This window comes from Atta colombica, unplaced genomic scaffold, assembly GCF_001594045.1.
Source record: "Atta colombica isolate Treedump-2 unplaced genomic scaffold, Acol1.0 scaffold249, whole genome shotgun sequence".
In the NCBI taxonomy this organism is placed as follows: domain Eukaryota; kingdom Metazoa; phylum Arthropoda; class Insecta; order Hymenoptera; family Formicidae; genus Atta; species Atta colombica.
In genome coordinates, this window is record NW_017259347.1 from 126,635 (window position 1) to 146,270 (window position 19,636).

General features: G+C 28.6%; 1 protein-coding gene across 1 annotated transcript in view; it reads right to left on the reverse strand.

Moving 5' to 3' along the window:
- The window catches only part of LOC108688930 (liprin-alpha-1-like), a gene marked incomplete at its 5' end in the record, with an annotated part of 172,494 nt that overhangs the window by 112,350 nt on the left and 40,508 nt on the right, over window positions 1-19,636 (reverse strand). The window contains one exon of the mRNA XM_018195478.1: window positions 8,541-8,615. Coding sequence (XP_018050967.1) covers window positions 8,541-8,615 — 75 coding nt within the window. The remainder of the gene's footprint in view (window positions 1-8,540; window positions 8,616-19,636) is intronic.

Sequence of the window (19,636 nt, forward strand, 5' to 3'; positions counted from 1 at the left end):
TATATATATATAGTCATAAAGCATATAGAAAACTATACAAATTTTACTTAAAACATCTTTTCATATATCTTATTATGATAAACAAAAACTTTTTCTCCAGATATATCGTATTTTTTGAGACTTCATGGTCACCTCCATTTTTTAAAATGGAATATAAATTTTTTTAAACAATATGATTTCTCTAATTATTCTGAAAGTATTAAGATAGTGATATCAAAATATTGATAAGTATTAAGATAGTGATATCAAAAAATCAACAGTTTACGAGATTTTTATACCTTATATCCTATATTGACATAAAATATTAAATAACTTATAAACTATTAATTTATTTTTTGATAATCGTAATACTTAATACTTTTATACAGAATACAGAATAATACGATGACTCAATTGATGAATAGAAAACACATAGTTGTTTTAAAAATATATATAAGATTAGGCCGCCCGAATAACACTCACAATTCGGAGATAGGAAAAAATGTCTCAGATGAAATTGAAATTGAAAGTTTTAAGGGATAAGTATTTTGATCATGTTGTCTTTTTTCTAAGTGGAGGCATGTGAATCTGTATAGATTGGCACTCGAAACATGGTTATCGCACAAATGGACTTATATATTATAATTAAGAAGAAAAGAAGAGAAAGTATTATAAAGCATAAAGAAAAAAATTTTTTGTACTACACATCAGTAAAATTATCGCAAAATAATCCGTCTATTCCAGACATCTTTGTGGAGCAGTAAATAATATGGACCTTTGTGAACCTGGCATCCGACATTTTATAAATTAAATTTTTTTATAAAAATGATAATATTTCGTTTGTAGTTGTTTATAGTAACAATAATTCTATTTATTCCATATATTTATTCCATATTTATTCCATATATTAAAAAATATAAATCTTTTAAGAAATAACTGTCATCTGACCGTAAGATAAAAAAATTGTTAGTATATCTTAATTTATTTCAAATTGTATTTAATTGTTTGCAGTGATTTTCCGGTCATATGTAGTTACACCGTTTAAAAGTTCCATCAAATTTACAATAAACAAACGTAAATAAACATTACGTAACTTTGCTAATTTTGGAGATAACTCTAATTGGTTGTAACTTTAAAATGATGCAGCTACGACCGGAAAATCACTATAAATAACTACAAACAATTTTGAATCAAGATATATTAACAATTTTTTGATCTTACAGTCGGATAAGTCATTTTTAAAAAATTTTATATTTTTTAATATATGGAACTATAAACAAAATTATTGTTATTACTAACGTAATACTATCATTTTATGTAAAAAAAAAATTAATTTATAAAAAGTCAGGCCAGATTCACAAAGGTCCATATTATTTACTGCTTCAACAATCGAATGACATATAAAGAATGAGGCTTATGAAATAAAGAATGTTACACATGAATCAGGATTATACTTTCTTAAATAATTAACAACACATTCATCATTTAATGGCAAATCAATCAAAAATTTTAAATACCTGTGTTGTAAAAGATACAGTTTTAAAAATAATTAAATACTGTTACAGTTATTTGAAGACAAATGTAATTAGATACAGATACAGATATATTTTTATGAGTAACTATTTATACAGATACATTTATTTAAAAAACAAATTTAGATACTGTATAGATAATTTTATTTAAAATATTTTTGTTCTTTTTTTGCATTTTAGGATCCTCTTAAGAGATGTAATTAATTACATACACGAAAAGTATTTAGATACCATGACTAGATACACGACTCTAGTCATCTACATTACTGTTAAACACAATAATCGCTCATGTAGACAAATTAGAAGGAATAAAATAATTACAACATATAATTACTTCTCAACATTACCACGAAAATAAACAGCAAAGTAGACACCAAGATTTATTAGAAGAAATGAACGATTTTCTTATACTTAACACTATTATCATGAATATTATACAAGATTTAAACAATATTATAGATCATCTCATTGTTGTCAAGGTAGGAAAACTGCATTACGGAATAACACTCAGTAAATCAGATTATTGTTAACTTGAAAGAAGCCCAGCTGCATTAAGACTTCCATTTTACCAAAACTTCCATTAGAACTTCATTTTCCTTTCAGGATTCTCAAGTCAAACTGGCTCGAGGCACAGAAAAATGCATTGATGTTAGCATTCACTATGACAAACCAAATATACACTCCCAAAATTTCCTTTAATCTCTCATTCTAAATATAATATAATATACAAAGTACCATTGCTCATTCATAACTATAATAACATATTTACAATAACCGAAATAGATCAAATAATAATAGCTGTAAACAGTGAAAATCAGCATTATATAACGTTATATCACGCGAAGATTTAAATGTAAGACAATAATTGTAAACAAATAGATTGCACCTATATTTGCGAACACATCAATCCTATATATCATGAAAATGCAAATTTATTATGTAAAGGGTTGGAGAAAAAAATTCTGCGGAATTGTTAGTTCAAAATTATATACAGAATATATTGGTTGCAAAATTTTCGATCATCTGACGTGAAAGCTTAAAGCTTTTTTCTAAAAGTTCATTTTTAGAAAATGTTCCTATGACTTTTTGTTACTAAGTTACACGTGGATTAAATAAAAAATTAAATTAATTAAATTAATTAAAAAAGCATTCTGATTTTATTGCTCACAACTCCGTTAAAAATCATTGTACCGTAATTAATAAAACAGATTCTTAAAGTTAAAACTTATTTTATCAAGTTATGTAATAGAAATTGATGTAGTAGGGATGCACCGGATATTTGGAAAGTATTTGGTATTATCCGGTATTTTTTTATTATCCGACTAGATAGCCGGATATCATTAGTATCCGGGAATATATCTGGTTGAAATTTGATATCAATAAATTGTTCACTTTTTCTTATACAAACATTTTAGAAATAAGTATGCATATTCATAATGCTATTCATAATATGATATTATGCTTATTTCTAGAACTATTTGTATAAGAAAAAGTGAACAATTAATATCTTATATATTGTTGCGAAATTGCAATCTTTTTCTCTATAGACCTTTTTTTTTGAAGACACTTTCTCGGAATCCGATCGGATATCCGAAATTATCTTCTCGGATATCCGATCAGATACCGGATATTCAATGTTACATTCTGTTCGGATATTCGATATCCGGTAATTTTATGATCTACAATAGCTAATTTAAAAAAATATATAAGTACATTTCAGTTAAAAATGTGATATTACTGTCCTTTTTTCCATTGCGTAATATAAGAATAGTAATCACATTTTTAACTCAAATTTTTATATACTTTACATTTAAAAAATTAGCATGATACTATTTGATACAGCAACGTTTCAGTTTTAAAAATCTGTTTGTTTAATTGTAGTATGATGATTTTTAATGGAGTTATGAGCAATCAAAATCATAATACTCCTTTTTATTTAACTCATGAACTCAAGAACAAAAAAATCGAAGAAACATTTTTTAAAAACGATTTTGTAAAGAAAACCTCAAAACTTTCACGATAGAGGAAAGTCGCCGATATTAACAGTGGCGTGCAAAAGTTTCCGACCAGTGACATTTTGTATTCTAATTTATAAAAAAAGCCTAATAAAATTTTAACTATTATCGGGCATCAGTACAAGAATAACGAAATTTTGTGATAACATCTGATAATGATTAAAATTTTATTGGGCTTTTTTTTATAAATTAGATTATATAAAATGTCACTGGCCGGGAACTTTTGCACGCCACTGTAGATCTCCTAAAGCAACACCTCTCAGAAATTAATTATTGCACTTTATAAATAAAAATATGAACTATTTAAACAAGTAATTAGCATTTATGCACCATAATGATCTATTTAGTTAATTAAAAAAGTGCAAACGCATAATTCGTATTTTGTGGCTTGTTTCTGTATGAAATCAGTTAAAAACAAATTCTATGAATGTGAAAATAAAATTCTTATGATTTTCTTTTGCAAATAATTTAAATAATAGTGATTATATTATCAATATTATGTCATTTTAAATGCTGTAATTTCTTAAATCAGTTTCATATATATATTATTTTTTTAGTTTTTTTTATAAAATTATTTTAAATATAAAATCGGGATGCAGCGTAAACCGACACATTTGTCTGTAAAACAAATCATGAGCTAATCTTTGTAATGTACTTTATAATATCAAATAACTCTATCGAAGTTAAAGAAAATGATACATATACGAGAAAGGCATTGAAAAACTATCGCGTTACATATTTGCATCTTGTAGCATAAAGTAAATACGCATATAATTTAACAAAAATGTTTTGTATAAAAATGAAAAGTCAGACGCTCATTTTTGCTTATTTTACGAAAAAATTAATTATTGCAAAATTATAAACAATATTATAAAAACTGCTTATATTATCTGATAGAAGGCACTTTTTAATTTGTATTCATGTATTTTTATTTTATCTTTTGTTTAAGAAATGTTGTCTAAAAACAAAACGGTTTCGGCAATCTTCTCCTATAAATAGTCGAAAATTTTTGCAAATTTTTTTTGGCACGTGACAGACACAGTGAGAAGAAAAATTCCCTTTTTTTTGCTCGTAGTTTTCTATATAAAAATTACAAAACTCACACAAATTAAAAAAATATAGTAACTATTCAAAAGAGAATTCAAGCTTTAAAACCCTTTTTTAAATTTAAGTTTTGATCCTTTTTAATAAAAAGATATTGTATATATAATTTTGAGCTAACAAAATATCGTAGAACTTTTCTTCCAACTTAATATAATGCGATCAAATGTATTTACAAAATTCTGATTCCAAGACACTTATGTAACATGCGATATATTAAACCTAACCATACAATATGGATTGCCCTCAAAAAGCAGTTGTTATATTCCTAGCGTTTCCGAGCGTTGTTATATTCCTCTGCTCATGAACAAACAATAACTGTAGATTGCAAGAATTGCAAAGGATGGAACAACATTGTTAAAATAGGACAAACCATACTATAGAACGTAAATTAATGACGGCGAACATGCCTATAAAAACGATAGACATTATTAAGACTGTGACCAAATTCATTTATCCGAATACAACTTAACCTTTTTATGAAATCAACTAAAACATAAGGACCTAAGCCAGAAATGATAAAATTAAAAAAAATATTTATCTGATGGAATTAATGAATTTAAATGTCAAACTACAAGACAGCGGAATTAGAAAACGCACAGAATTCATCATTTCTAACGGGACCTATGATATACAGTATATCATATACAGTCGAGCAATACCATTGTAATAATTATTGTAATCATTGTAATGATTGCATATATTAACAATAAAATACTAATAATAAAATACAAGGAAATTGCAAAGCGGAAGTAAATCCCGCGTAAAAAAGAGGGATTCTCATAGAAAATATCGAACTTCCATTTTCTTTTTTCAATAGGAGGAAGATGCGTGACCAAATAAATCATTTTTAAAATTCTTCATTTGCAAATTTTTTTGCAAATCAGTATTTCAAAATTAAAGTTACATACAAAGTTATATTAATTTGGACTACATAACGCAACAATTGCAGCAGTTCGTGAAGAAATTCGGCACTTTCGAGAATAAAAGCGCGAATTCCGAGCATCTCGAGCCGTTCCGAAAAGTTCAATGGAAGTGCAACACGATTGTGAGAATCTTTGACAAAAAAGACTATAAACCAACAATTTATAAATTGTAATAAATTTTCTACAAATACTAGCCTACTTCAATCTGAGGACTTCGAACTTTTACTATTACAATGTCGCAAAGTCGAAAACGGTAATCTGCTTAGCTCTGTGTGGCATTCTCATATCTTAGCACGACCGATCAATGGCTGACCCAAATTTCGAATATTCTATATCCGGAGCATCCTTGTACCTTAAGTGGTATAATAATCTATATATTTTTTTAATGAATTTATCTTTTAGATATATGACTGCGTACTGATTAATTTCAGACTTGCAGCAATCAAATTGAATTAATAATATTCTTCCCAAATTTTAAATTTTAAATTAGATTTTCAATTTAATACTATTAGCATCTTAAAATATGGAAATTTGTTTATTGTGAAGAGTATTTTATATTCAAATACTCTTTTGTTTGTACAAAACTTTTTATATAAAATTCCATAAATTAATAAAAATTTATGTTAAAACAATAGAAAAAGAAACTTTTCTTTAAGAAAACAACATATATATTGAACGTTTTATTATTTACACTTAAATCTATGATGATATCGGGAAACATGTTGAATATTTAATTCTTCGTTTTAAAATATTATATTTTCTTATCATTTTGTTAAGTTTAATATTTTACAAATTCTATAAATTATATGAGATTATCAAATTATATCCATTATATAATTGTTATTCTAAGAAGGATTAAAAAGAGGTCGAATTTGATTGACCACAAAGATGTAAATAAAAGGAATAGCGTTTTTTATAGATTTTCTGAATATGATAATGATTAATAAAAAGTTCGGGGTCGATAGAGAATATTGTTAAAAATTAAGCATGAATATGATATATACTTAAAAAAATTTTAGTATTATTGTTTAGTTTTCAAGATGTTTCCCACATGCCATTTTTTAATAATTTTATATATCATATTCAAGAGATCAAAATCTATAAAAAACGTTATTTCTTTTACTTACAATACATTTTTTTGGGCAAAAATCTGCTTTTTTAGGAGGATATTAAAAAAGGACCGACTTTTGTCCAAAAAAATAAGTAAAAGAAACACTATTTTATGTAGATTTTGATTTTTTAAGTCATCTATAATAATATGATAAAATTATTAGAAAGTCCATGACATTTGGGGAACATCTCTCTATTTTGGGAAAAAGTAAACAAGAATACTGATTTCTTTAAATATATCATATTCAAGCTAAATTTGCAAGGTGCTTCCTATCAATCCCGAACTTTTTATTAACATTATCGTATTCAGGAAATCAAAATCTATAAAAAGAGATTATTCCGATTTACTTATCTTTTTGGGCAAAAATTTGCCACTTTTAAACATCTTTTTTTTATTATCTCATTTTTTAAATGTCAGTTTAAATATTAGGTACCGCAGAAAGTTCATGTCGTTTTTTTTTAGCACAAAATTGTATTTACAATACATCTTCGTCAAAAATAAACAAAATTAAAATTAAAAAGAAATGATTTTGAAGCTTAAAATCTCTACTTTCGAAAGGCTACTATGCTTTTTGAATTTCTTTGAGTTTAGTAATTTTTACATACAAAAAAATACTGAAAGAGCTGAAAAAGATGGAAAATTTCTTCTAACTTTGAGTTTATCATTTGCCCAAAAAAATTTGCAAAAATTTTCGATTTTTCCATCGAAGTGAAGAAAATTTAAAGTTCTCCCTACAAAATCGTTTTTTAAAAGTATTCCTAAGATTTTTTTTTTTATTGAGTTATCGCAAATTAAATAAAAGGAGCACTTCGATTACTCATAACTTCGTTAACATATCGCAATTTAAAAAACAAATTTTAAAAATTTTGGTCTATTGACTAGTATAATAATAACTATTATAATAATAAATATATTCTATGTATAATATATTCTATGTATAATTTTGATCTAAAAAAACGACACGAACTTTCTGCGGTACCTATAATATAATAATATAATAATACATACCATAATTTAATTATATCAATTATATAATTGTTATTTTATAAATTACTGATTTCACAGTGAAATTTTATTTTCACTTCATTTTCACTATCATAATCAGTGAAATATAAAATGGAAAAGCAAAGTGTGATTAAATTATACTGAATCTCAGTGAAATACTCTTAGATTATTAATAAAACCATATTTTACTGTTTACACTGACATTTTTCGTTGGTTTACTTTTAGAGAGTAGGAGTGGAATAAATGAAAATGCCCATGGTATAGGAGGTTTCTGCCCTAGAGATGGAACATCTGATATTGATAAATTCATTTAGAGTATGATGAAATCTATTGCCTAACACTAAATTCCATTTTCTTATCGGCAAAGAAGTTGAAAAAATCTTTACTTCCGATCAATCTTACTACTATTCGATCACTATTACTACGAGCCAGCGGCTTTTCCCTTCCACGCTCACTACTTCGCTCTCTACCTCTCTTATCATCGCGTCGTCAATATGTAAAATTTCGAATATGATTTTTTTCAACTTTCCTTAGCGATAAGAAAGTGGAATAAGAAAATTTATTATATATTGACCAATAGATTTCATCATACTCGAATAAATTTATTAGTTTCAGAGGTTCCATCACTAAGGCAAAAATTCCCCTATACGGACATCCTCCTTTTATTCCATGTAAACGAAAGAATATAAAAGGAAAAATAATATCTATATATTTATATATAAAATTTCTTTACAAATTTTCTGACTTCATCAAGCAAAAAAGATTCTCTAAGAATTCTAGATTTTCTCAATATCTTCAGATAATAGATATCTTTTATTAAGGAAATATTTACAATATTTTCATACTTCAATTAACAAAGTATACAACTCACTTCCTCTTTGGTATGGGCTAGTTCCTCCTCGAGACTTGTATTTCTTTCAAGGGCCACGCGTAAACGCTCACGTACCTGGAATTTCATCACAACTGTTATCCTTTAGCTGCAATGTACATATACAGTGTCCACCAAAAATTCCAGACCGGCTGAATATCTTGGATATGTTTCAAAAATATATTTTTGAGAAAAATGTTTTAGACAAAAATTGTAAGGTTTAAAAAATCTATTTAATGATCAGTTTGATCTTGAGTGGCGTCACCAATATCAAATTAAGGTCACACCGATTTTTTTAAAATTAGACATCCTACTTTTTATTCCAAAATAGCTGATGTCAAGAGCATCTCAAAACACTGTAATAAAATTATTTTTCATAAAATATTTTTCGAGTTATAATGCTTAAAAATTACAGTACTGCCGGCATTAGCATTATACAAAGTGTCCGACCGATGGCTAATGTCTCTTGAATATTGTTCAGAATTACATTTGTTTTTGCAAATTCTAAAAATTCATTTTTATGTAAAAATGAAAATAAGAGAAACAATCTTCAATGACTTTGATCTTAACGAATATTATCCACAGAATGATCCTGAACAACATTCAAAAGGTTATATCGATCGGACATCTTAGATAATACTAATAATGACGATAATGTAACTTTTAAGCCTTATAATTCGATAAGTACCTAAATGAAATTTATTATAACATTTTGAGAAGATTTTGACAGTAGCTATTAGATTCTGGATTAAAAAGAGGATATCCAATTTAAAAAAATTGTGACATTGATGACGTCACCCAAAATCAAAATAATGAGATCATTAAATGTATCCTTTTAAATCCAATAATTTTTGTCTAAAACATTTTTCCCAAAAATGCATACTTTCTGAGATATTCAACCGAAATTTTTAGCGGGCACTGTGTGTGTGTGTGTGTGTGTGTGTGTGTGTGTGTGTGTGTGTGCGCGTGTGCGTGCGTGCGTGCGTGTGCGTGCGCGCGCGCGCGCGCGCATTTTAACATTGACATCGAAATATCTCAAAAATTATAAAAGATACGGAAAAATATTTCCATCAAAAGTTATAAGGTTTGAAAAGATATATTTACTGATTATATCCGTTTAACATTGGGTGGCGTTGCCAAAGTCAGAACGAAATCACTTTTAATTTTTTAAATAGGACTCTCTAGATTTTATTGCATATTATTATAACCGTTTCTAAGATCTTTCCAAAATATATATCTATAATTTAATTCACATTGGATCAACCATTTTGAAATTATCGAGATTTATATGATAAGTTGTTTAATCAATGAAGATCAATGGTTGATTCAACTAGTGAATGCAAGATCGATGGATGACCTAAACTTCTCGCAGCGGGCATGGTTTATTTCAATTCAGTACTCGATAAATAGAACATGAATTAGGAATCCCTATCTACTCATTCAATGTTACAATACCTCCTTACATCCTTATTATAATATTATCTAACACAAGAATTGAGCGAAGAATGATTGCAGAATGAGAGAGATCAATTTTATAGATGAGCACTAGATACATTGGAGCAGAATCCAAATTTTTTTAGAATGTCCGTTTCAGTGACGAAACCACCATAGCAATGGCAGTCTCAGTAGATTCTATAGTCATTACTGGTCACTGGTAGCAGATCCTTACTGATATCGACAGGTGATCAATCAATGTTGGAACTTCCATGTTTGGATTGGCAAATATAATAAAAAAATTATTGGACCGCATCTTTTTGAATGTACAATTTACTTAAACTTTCTCCAAAATCATTTGTTAAGATATATTCAGGACTATTCCACTGGATGTCCGCTAAAGATTTTAGTTTCAACAGGATAGTGTTCAACAGGATAGTACATTACTCTCGAGATGTTTGAATTTTCTTAGATAAGCAATATCCAAATCATTCAATAAGTCAAGAAGGCTCTTGTGGCCTCCAAAATCACCAAACCTAAATCGTGTTCATTTATGGGGATGTGATAGATGCTGTGTATCAGGAAGCACTTACCACGAGATTATAATGGAAAGAGCCAAAGAACCAATCAAGCGATAACATCGCAAATACTCAGAGGAGTCCTATGAAACTTTAGACGCAGATCGATTTTGTATTTAAAAAATAACGGCGCACACTTTGAACATTTAATTTCGAGAGTGACACATAATGACAGTTAGACAAAGTTCCTTAATTTTCTGATCTTGCCTCCATTGACAGGATCATCTTTTGATCTTGTCTTCATTGAATCAAACAATGATCTTCGTTGGTTGGACATCTTATCATATAAATCTCAATAACTTCAAAATGACTGCTCCAAAGTGAATTAAATTTTAGCGTTTTCAGAAGGTCTCAGAAAGGATTATAAAAATGTATGTAATAAAATCTAGGATATTCTCTTAAAAATTCGAAGTGACCTTATCCTGATCTTGACAATGCCATCAAATGTTAAACGAATATAATTAATAAATAGATCTTTTTAAACCTTACAATCTTTTTATAAAATATTTTTCCGTACCTTTTATAATTTTCGAAATGTTTCGATATCAAAATTAAAGTGAGACATCCATATATTATATATATTGAGTGTAACAAAACAGTCGTACCAGGCTAATTTCTTGAAATGCATTTTCTTGAAAAATGTTTCAGACAAAAGTTTTTCAAGAGGAACATAATATGGCATCATTGATTAGATCTTAGATCGCATTATCAAGGTAATCAAGGCAAGATCATGTTGTTTTAAATAGAACCCTCCATTTTTCATTATATATTCTTATAGCTTACCTCGAGAGCTTTCGAAAACACTGTAATTAAATTCATTTTCATTAAATACCTTTCGAGTTATAAAGCTTGAAAGTTAAGGTGTCCGACTGTGTCTGATGGGTAAAACCTTTTGAATACTGTTCAGGATAATGCTAGGACTTGGGTAATGCTAATGCCGACAGTACTATAACTTTTAAATCTTATAACTCGAAAAATACTTAATAAAAACGAACTTAATTATAGTATTTTGGAAAGCTTTAGAGATATACTATAAGAATATGTAATGAAAAATGGAGGATTTTATTTAAAAAATTCAACGTGACCTTGCCCTGACCTAGACAACACTACTGAAAGTCTAATCAATGCCATATTATGTCCCTCTTGAAGTCGAAAAATTTTTGTCTGAAATATTTTTCAAAAAATTAACTTGATACAGTCACTTTATTACGTCCAGTGTGTGTGTGTGTGTGTGTGTGTGTGTGTGTGTGTATTTAGGTATTTCAGACTACTCTTTTATCTTTGCAAGATAAAAGGTCCAATCTTAAAATGTCCAAAGACAAAAATTGCTGAGTTTAAAAAGAGCTTTTTACTGACTTATATGGCGTCGCCAAGGTCAAATCACGTCGATTTTTTAAAATAGAATACTCAACTTTTATTCTAGTATCTAATAGCTGATATCGAGAATTTTTCAAAACACTGCAATAAAGTTAGTATTTTTCATTGAATACTTTTCGAGTTATAAGACTTGAAAGTTACAGTACCGACATTAGCATTACGCAAGGTATCCAGCCGACGGCTGAAACCTCTTGAATGTTGTTCAGGATCATGTCCTGGATAATATCAAGATCAAAGCCATTGAAGATTGTACTGTAAATGAATCTTTAGTACAAAAATGAAATGAGGATAAGAGAAATAATCTTCAATGGCTTTGCTAATGTCAGTGGTACTGTAACTTTCGAACCTTGAAACTTGAAAAGTACTCAATGAAAAATAATTTTATTATAGTGTTTTAAAAAACTCTTGATATCAATTATTAGTTACTGGAATAAAAAGTTGGATGTTCCAAAGAAATCAACGTGACCTTAATCTGACGCCACTTTGGCGACGCCACCTAAGATCAAACTGATAAGATCAGTAAATAGATCTTTTTAAATCATACAATTTTTGTTTAAACACTTTTACATTACAATTAGATCTTATCCTGCGAAGAAAAAAAGAACATACGAGTGATCTGGAACACTATACATATACATATGTGCATGTATACAATAAATAGTGGAAAGATTTGAGGACATTGTGTTAATTTAAGAATGTTTTATATATATATTTAATATTAACTAAAAGTATCAGTCAAATAATCAGCTAAAAATAGCTAATATCAGCTAATATTATTTAAAAAATTTTTATATATTTTTACTTTTGCACGGATATTTATGTTTTATTACAATAGTACATGTATAAAATTTGATTTAATTCTTAATATTATGTGCTTATCAAATGCAAATAAGTACGTGCATAATAAAACGTAATTTTACATAGAAGTCAAGACATACAAAAAATTTAAATAATTTTTAAATCAATTACAGATTTGTACTCGAATTTTACATAGATACTTAAATGTAATAATAGTACAATCTGTTGATAGAACAAAATTTTTGCTTAATTCGTAATATTAAAAAAATAAGTAAAAAAAATGTGCATTTCAGGTTACACTTCACCGATTTGAATTGTCCTTTAGATATTTTGTAGGGGATAGTATCCTGAGTGATTCTCATAAAAATTAAGTGAGAGACGGCATTGGTTTAGGAGATATAACTATACTGAAATTCTAAAATATATAGGGGACGACATAAATTTTCGATTTTCCATAGTTTTCTAAATTTTCATGCAAAGCGAGATCTATTCCACTACTCCCATGCCTAGAGACGACCGACTTTTTTTGGCAAAGCAAGGTTCATTCCATCTCTTCCCGTGCATAGGAGCGCTCGATTATCCACGCAAAGTGAGTTCCATCCCATATCCCCACTGTCTAAGACTGTACGACAGTATTATGCAATATAGGGGATTACCATCCAATGATCATGATTTTGACGTATGTTGTCATGATCTTCAATATCTTCAACTTCATTTTAGCCATCGCTCGTTATTCATTAAAAAGTTATTAACAAAAAACTTTGAAAAAATAACGTCTCATTTTTGCTATATTGCGTTAGAGAAAAAATTTTTACAGTTAGAGTATAATTGAAATTTATTTTTTAAATTATTTACCCTTTATATTTATATTTTAAATTATATACCCTTACAGAGTTTTATTAAACCAAATATGTGCAGTTTTGCTCGATGATTTTTTTGTCATTTTTCAAGTAGAGCCATTATTCCATCTATATCGGTGTAGAATTTTTGTGATTTCTCGGTAAAAAAAATCGACATAAATGATTTTCGCAGAAAATCTCTTGAAGTCAAGTTTACTCCATTAAGGGAGTTCTGTAAAGACCAAAATAAGTGATAATCTGATGGTACAAGGGCTACAGTGAATGCATCAAAACTTTCCAGCCAAACTTTCTCCATTTTTGTCGAGTTATCGATGTGTGTGGCCTAGTATTGTCATAATTGAACGCCTTTTTTATTGATCCATTTTGACGCTTTCCCTGAATGAATTGCTCCAATCACATTAATTGTTGACAATAGAGATTAGAATCAATCGTTTTGCCTGACGGCAGCAATTCATAATGAATCATTCCTTTTGAGTCCCACCAAATATACAGCATCTTTTTTGACATCAATCTAGGTTTTGTGATTTTTTGTGGTGCATTCTTTCAACTATGATTTTTTTCGAATATTATTATTATATATTATCTATTTTTCGCGTTATCAATTTTTTTTAGAAAAGGCTCAATTTCGTTTCGTTTCAGCAGCGATTCAAATAGAAATTCGAATCATTAAATTTTTTATCGTCAAATCATAGCACCCAAACATCGAGCTTCTTTATGTATTCAGTTTTACGTAAGTAAAACGGTTTTATATATCAATGTTTAGCTTCTTAGTTATATCACAGCTGCTCACATGACGATTTTCTTCAATTTTTTTGGAAGATTTCATCGACATTTTCTGTAATGAACCGACCAAAATGATGTGCATGTTTGACATCAAAATTTTTATCTCGAAATCGATGAAACCAATTGCTGCTTGTCTAGTTATAACATCCTCTCTGTAAACACTACAAATTTTTTCTGCGAATTGCGTAACATTCTTCCCTTTTTTATAATAAAAAATGTCGGAAATGTTCCTGATTTTCACTCATTTTCAAATTTGATTGAATATGTCAGTATTGTTCAAATCTATGCTCAATCTATTTCAAAATGTTATATGAAATAATCTTTCCAGTGATATAACATAACTTAATATGTCACAATAGTGGCACGTAAATCTCAATCTGTTGGCTCTACATAAAAGACTTTTTTCCTAACCCAATATTAGAACAATATTATAAATACTAAAAAATTATCCTTCTTTGCTTGAGACAAGGGAACGATAGAATGGACTTTGTTTTGTGTGGAAAGCCATTACGTAAGCAAGAATAAATACAAAATAGTTTTTAATATTGTGTATATATCAGAAATAAGACATCACTTTTTCAAACTTTTTTTGTTACAGTAGAGCCTCAATTATCCGATCTACAGTGGATCAGAATTAGATCGAATGATAGTCATAATCAAGGTTATATATTTTATTTTATTTAAAAAACATGGATAATTGTTTAGATGAGTCGCCGCAGCTAAAATCAATAATAGGATCTCGCAATAATCATATATGAAATTGGATCCCGATAAAATCAAATGGTTTTCTCACATGTCATAGCTTATGACTTGCTAAACAAAACATATAAGTTTTAGCGCAAAAAAAATAAACAGTTTTCGTGTTCGATTCATAGTCGCTGACATTTCACCATAAAACACTCAATAACTTCTAAACGGCTGATTTAAAATGGATAAAATTATAATATTTTGAAAAGATCTCAGCAAGGATTATAAAACAATGAAAGAAAAAAATGGGGGATCTCACTTAAAAATACTAGTTGACTGCTTTACCTAGGCAACGTTACCCAAAGTCAAACTGATGAAGCGGCTAGGCCTTTTTAAATTCTACAACTTTTATCTAAAACATTTTTTTATAAAACTTATAGTTTTCTATAATAGATATTTTGCCGTCTCCTAACATTTTATGTTCCTTATATGATTTTAAATGGTGCCACATACAATTATATCTCACATATATAATCATATAAGGAATAAAATGTTCCGAGACGGCAAAATACCTAGAAAACTGTTTTAAATAAAAAAATGTTTTAGATAAAAGTTGTAAAGTTTAAAAAGGCCTAGCCGCTGCTTCATTATTTTGACTTTGAATCGCCTTAGGACAAAGATAACCCGAATTTTTTAAGTGAGATTCCCACTTTTTCTTTCATTTTCTTATAGTTCTAGTTGAGACCTTTTCAAAATGCTTTAATTTTATCCATTTTAGGTCAGCCGTTTGGAAGTTATGAAATATTTTATGATGAGGGGTCAATATAGATGAACCTGAAAACTTCATTTTATTTGCGCTAGAACTTATATGTTTTGTTTAGCAAGTCATAACATATGCGAAAATCATTTGATTCATTGAGACCCAATTTCATATAGGATTAGTGAAGGATCTTTAAGCTTATTTAACGCGTTTTTTTTTTATAAAAAGAAGAATTTGTCAGAAAAATCAATACGTCGAAAAATTTCAAGTTTCGTTTCAATCGAAACACAAACTTTCTTGCGTTTTTCGGATATTGTTCGTGTCTATTTAGCTGTCTATGGAACAAACATGTATTGACATCGCCCGTAACATGTACACATATAAAATATGTAGAAATAAACAGTTAAATTACATTTAGATCCTGGAATTTGCTAAGTCTAGCTGGATGGCGAGAATGAAATGCCTTCAACTTGCTTTTCAGATTATGTAGGTATAATATGCGTACAGGTTGGCGATCTGCGCGCACAATGAACTCATAATGGCGCGACGATCACTTTCCGAGCGTTTCCCGCGGTATTAATGCTTCGAGGGCACTCGGTCGAGAAAAATGAGATCTTCTCTGCTTTCCAAATTTTTATTGAATAGGCCTCAAACGCGGGCGAACGTGTTTACAGTGGATACGGAAAGGATCTTAGCGATAGCGCGGCGATAACTTTCCACGAGAGGAAACGCGTGCACTAGACAGTTAGAGCGGCCATGATGATCTGATATTTTTTAATCGATAATTACGCGTGACGCATGCGTCGTTTAGCAATCGATGCCTCGTGAATTCATCGATTTTTCATCGATGCGATTAGGCGATATAACTAGACGTCGTGAATCATAGAGATACCGAACAATACATAAGATATGTAAACGGGGACATAACCCAGTGAGAAATCATCAAATCAATGTCAAATCGACAATTCCACATCGATTTCATTGTTATTTCTCATTGGGTAAATGCATGCATAGCTATTAGAAATTGCACCGAGGTTCGAAGGATCGAAATTCTGTATTAATTTTTCATGAGAAACGGTAATATCTCGGCGCTTAGACAAGCGCATTGACACTACCGTGTTACTTTATGCGAGCTAGCGAATTTTCTCAATTTATGATTAGAGCTTAATAAGAGCTGAATCGATCATGGTCTATGTACGCTCAATCAATAGCTTTCACTCGGATTGTATAATAAAAGTGCTTTTATTTTTTTCTCTACATGCCCTACGAGTTATGATGCAGAGTTCGGAAACTTTTTTAATGTCATCATTATAGTCATCATCAATCAGAAGAAAATATACGGTTGTTGCTTTTGGCGTTGGAGAAGCTAGTGATGCACGGTCAGCGAGTGCTGCGATCTTTTCCATTATTCTTATGGAGCAAGAGGTGTTGTTACAAGTCATTTTCCATAAAAGAATAGAGATAATATTGGTAACAACAAAACTTGTAGGCACCACATATTATTTTGAACGGATTAGTAACGGCGTTAAATTACATAAATAGTAAACCATTTGATTGCGCCGTTTTTTGAGAAACCTATTTGATATATGTAATATGCATGCGCGAATATCCTTTCTTTAAAAAGGCAAGTATAGGAATAGTGAAAAAATAATGTAATGTTTATAATAATATTAAATCGTGAACGGCTGTCATCACAGACATTACAAATACCGAGAGGTTAATAACCTTAATCTTCAAGATTATCAGATTCAGATAAGTTTCATGTTTCTATTTTTATTACACACTCTCTATTTTTACTATTTTATTGTAAAAAAATCGATACTTTGTGTATATATCTTATTTTCAGCTACCGATTATCGCTCTAACGCTATTACTACTAAGTTGTGCATAGGAAAGAAGAAACCAGAAAAAAAATTAAAAAATAAGGAAGAGAAAGAAACAGGACACATAGAATCAACAGATAATCACTGATATTAGTCCAGTACAAACAATGGAAAGTATAAAGTGTAAACAACAGTAATTAATAAAATGTGAACAAATTCTTTTATTGGGTTGTCTAGCTGGAAGATTATGTATTTTTTATAAAAGTTCAACTTTAAGTTCAAATATTAATACATAGAATATATTTTTTGCTAAATTTTCGATTATCTAACGTGAAAATTTATAATCCTAAAAATTTTTTTTTAAAAAAATGTCCCTACGATTATGTGTTGAGAAATGAGAATAAGTTAATCGAGTTAAGTTAATCAAGTTAAGCGAGTTAAGTAAAGAAGGATACTAATTTTGATTGCAGAATTTTTCATTACTTAACTCACTTAACTCGATTAACTTAATTCGATTAACTTTACTTAATTCGCTTAATTTGATTAACTAAATTAATCGAGTTAAGGGAGTTAAGTAAAGAAGGATTCTGATTTGCTTGAAACAGATTTTCAAACCTGAAGCTTTTCACTATCAAATAATCACTCATTTTTTTAATGCAAAGTTTATATAAATTTGAACTAAAAATATGACATTATTTTTGCATTGCGCAATGGTTAGAAGAAAAACAATGTCAATTGTTTTTCTTCTAACCATTGACATTGTTTATATATATATTCTATAATTTTTTTTTTAATTTAAAATATATCATTCAATAAAGCAAAGGTTCAGCTTTAAGAATCTATTTTTTTTTAAATTGCAGTACGATTACTTTAACGGAGTTATGAGCAATCAAAGTCACAATTCGAATTTGAAATAAATTTTGATTGAAAATTTAATTTGTAAATATTATGATGCGTTATTTAATGTAGTATCAATCTAAAAACTAAATTCTTTATTTTTCACATCAACATTTATATTATATAAAAGTAAATGCGGAGGTTCCGTAAAAAGAAGTTTCTATTAAATTGACATTGAATATGAATTTAATATAATTGAATTTAATATAAATGTAATAATTTATAATTGAAATGAATTTAATATAAATGTAATTCTAGATTTGCAGAGAGAGAGAGAGAGAGAGAGAGAGAGAGAGAGAGAGAGAGAGAGAGATGATGATGATGATGATGATGATAAGATATATACAATATTCGTTGTAAAATATGATTTTAAAATCGACATCGTTAAAGTTTATATACATTGTTTGTATGTAATTAAAAAAATATGCATATGACATGATATTCTGTTAAATAGTTATTTCCAATAGAGATAAGATTTAGATCGTAAAATTAAATATCTTATTAAACGGCTATGAAACAATTGTATATATATGTGTATATAAGTTGTACACATTGATATGTCAAAGAAAAGGTATGTATGTGTGTGCGACGTTGATTTGTAAAAAAAATTCTCCGAAAAAAATCCATTTTCTTTAAATTTTTCTGAAACTTACAGAATAAGCTTGTTTTAGTGTCCTGAACATATATGCTTTAAAATGCTTCAATACCCGAAGCAGAATTAAAAATCAAGATATTCCACTTCAAAGTTGAAGTGTTTAAAAAATATATATATATTGTACACACACACACACACACACACACACACACACAGGATTCCTATCTAAAGTTTATTCGAAAATGGTCTTTTATTCATTGTAAAAAAGTTTTCTTAACAATTTTTTGAAACAATGAGACATAAAACTTGATATCACAAGGAATAATATGAAATTTATCTGAATATGGCTTTCGATATTTGTTTTTAAGAAATTATTGAGCAAAGTAAGTAGCAAAATAAGTAAAGTTACTTATTTACGCTATTTTTCGACCAGTAGCGAAGACGGGAGATATTATATATTGTATAAAAAAATTTGTATAAACACACTTAACACTTATACCACTTTGA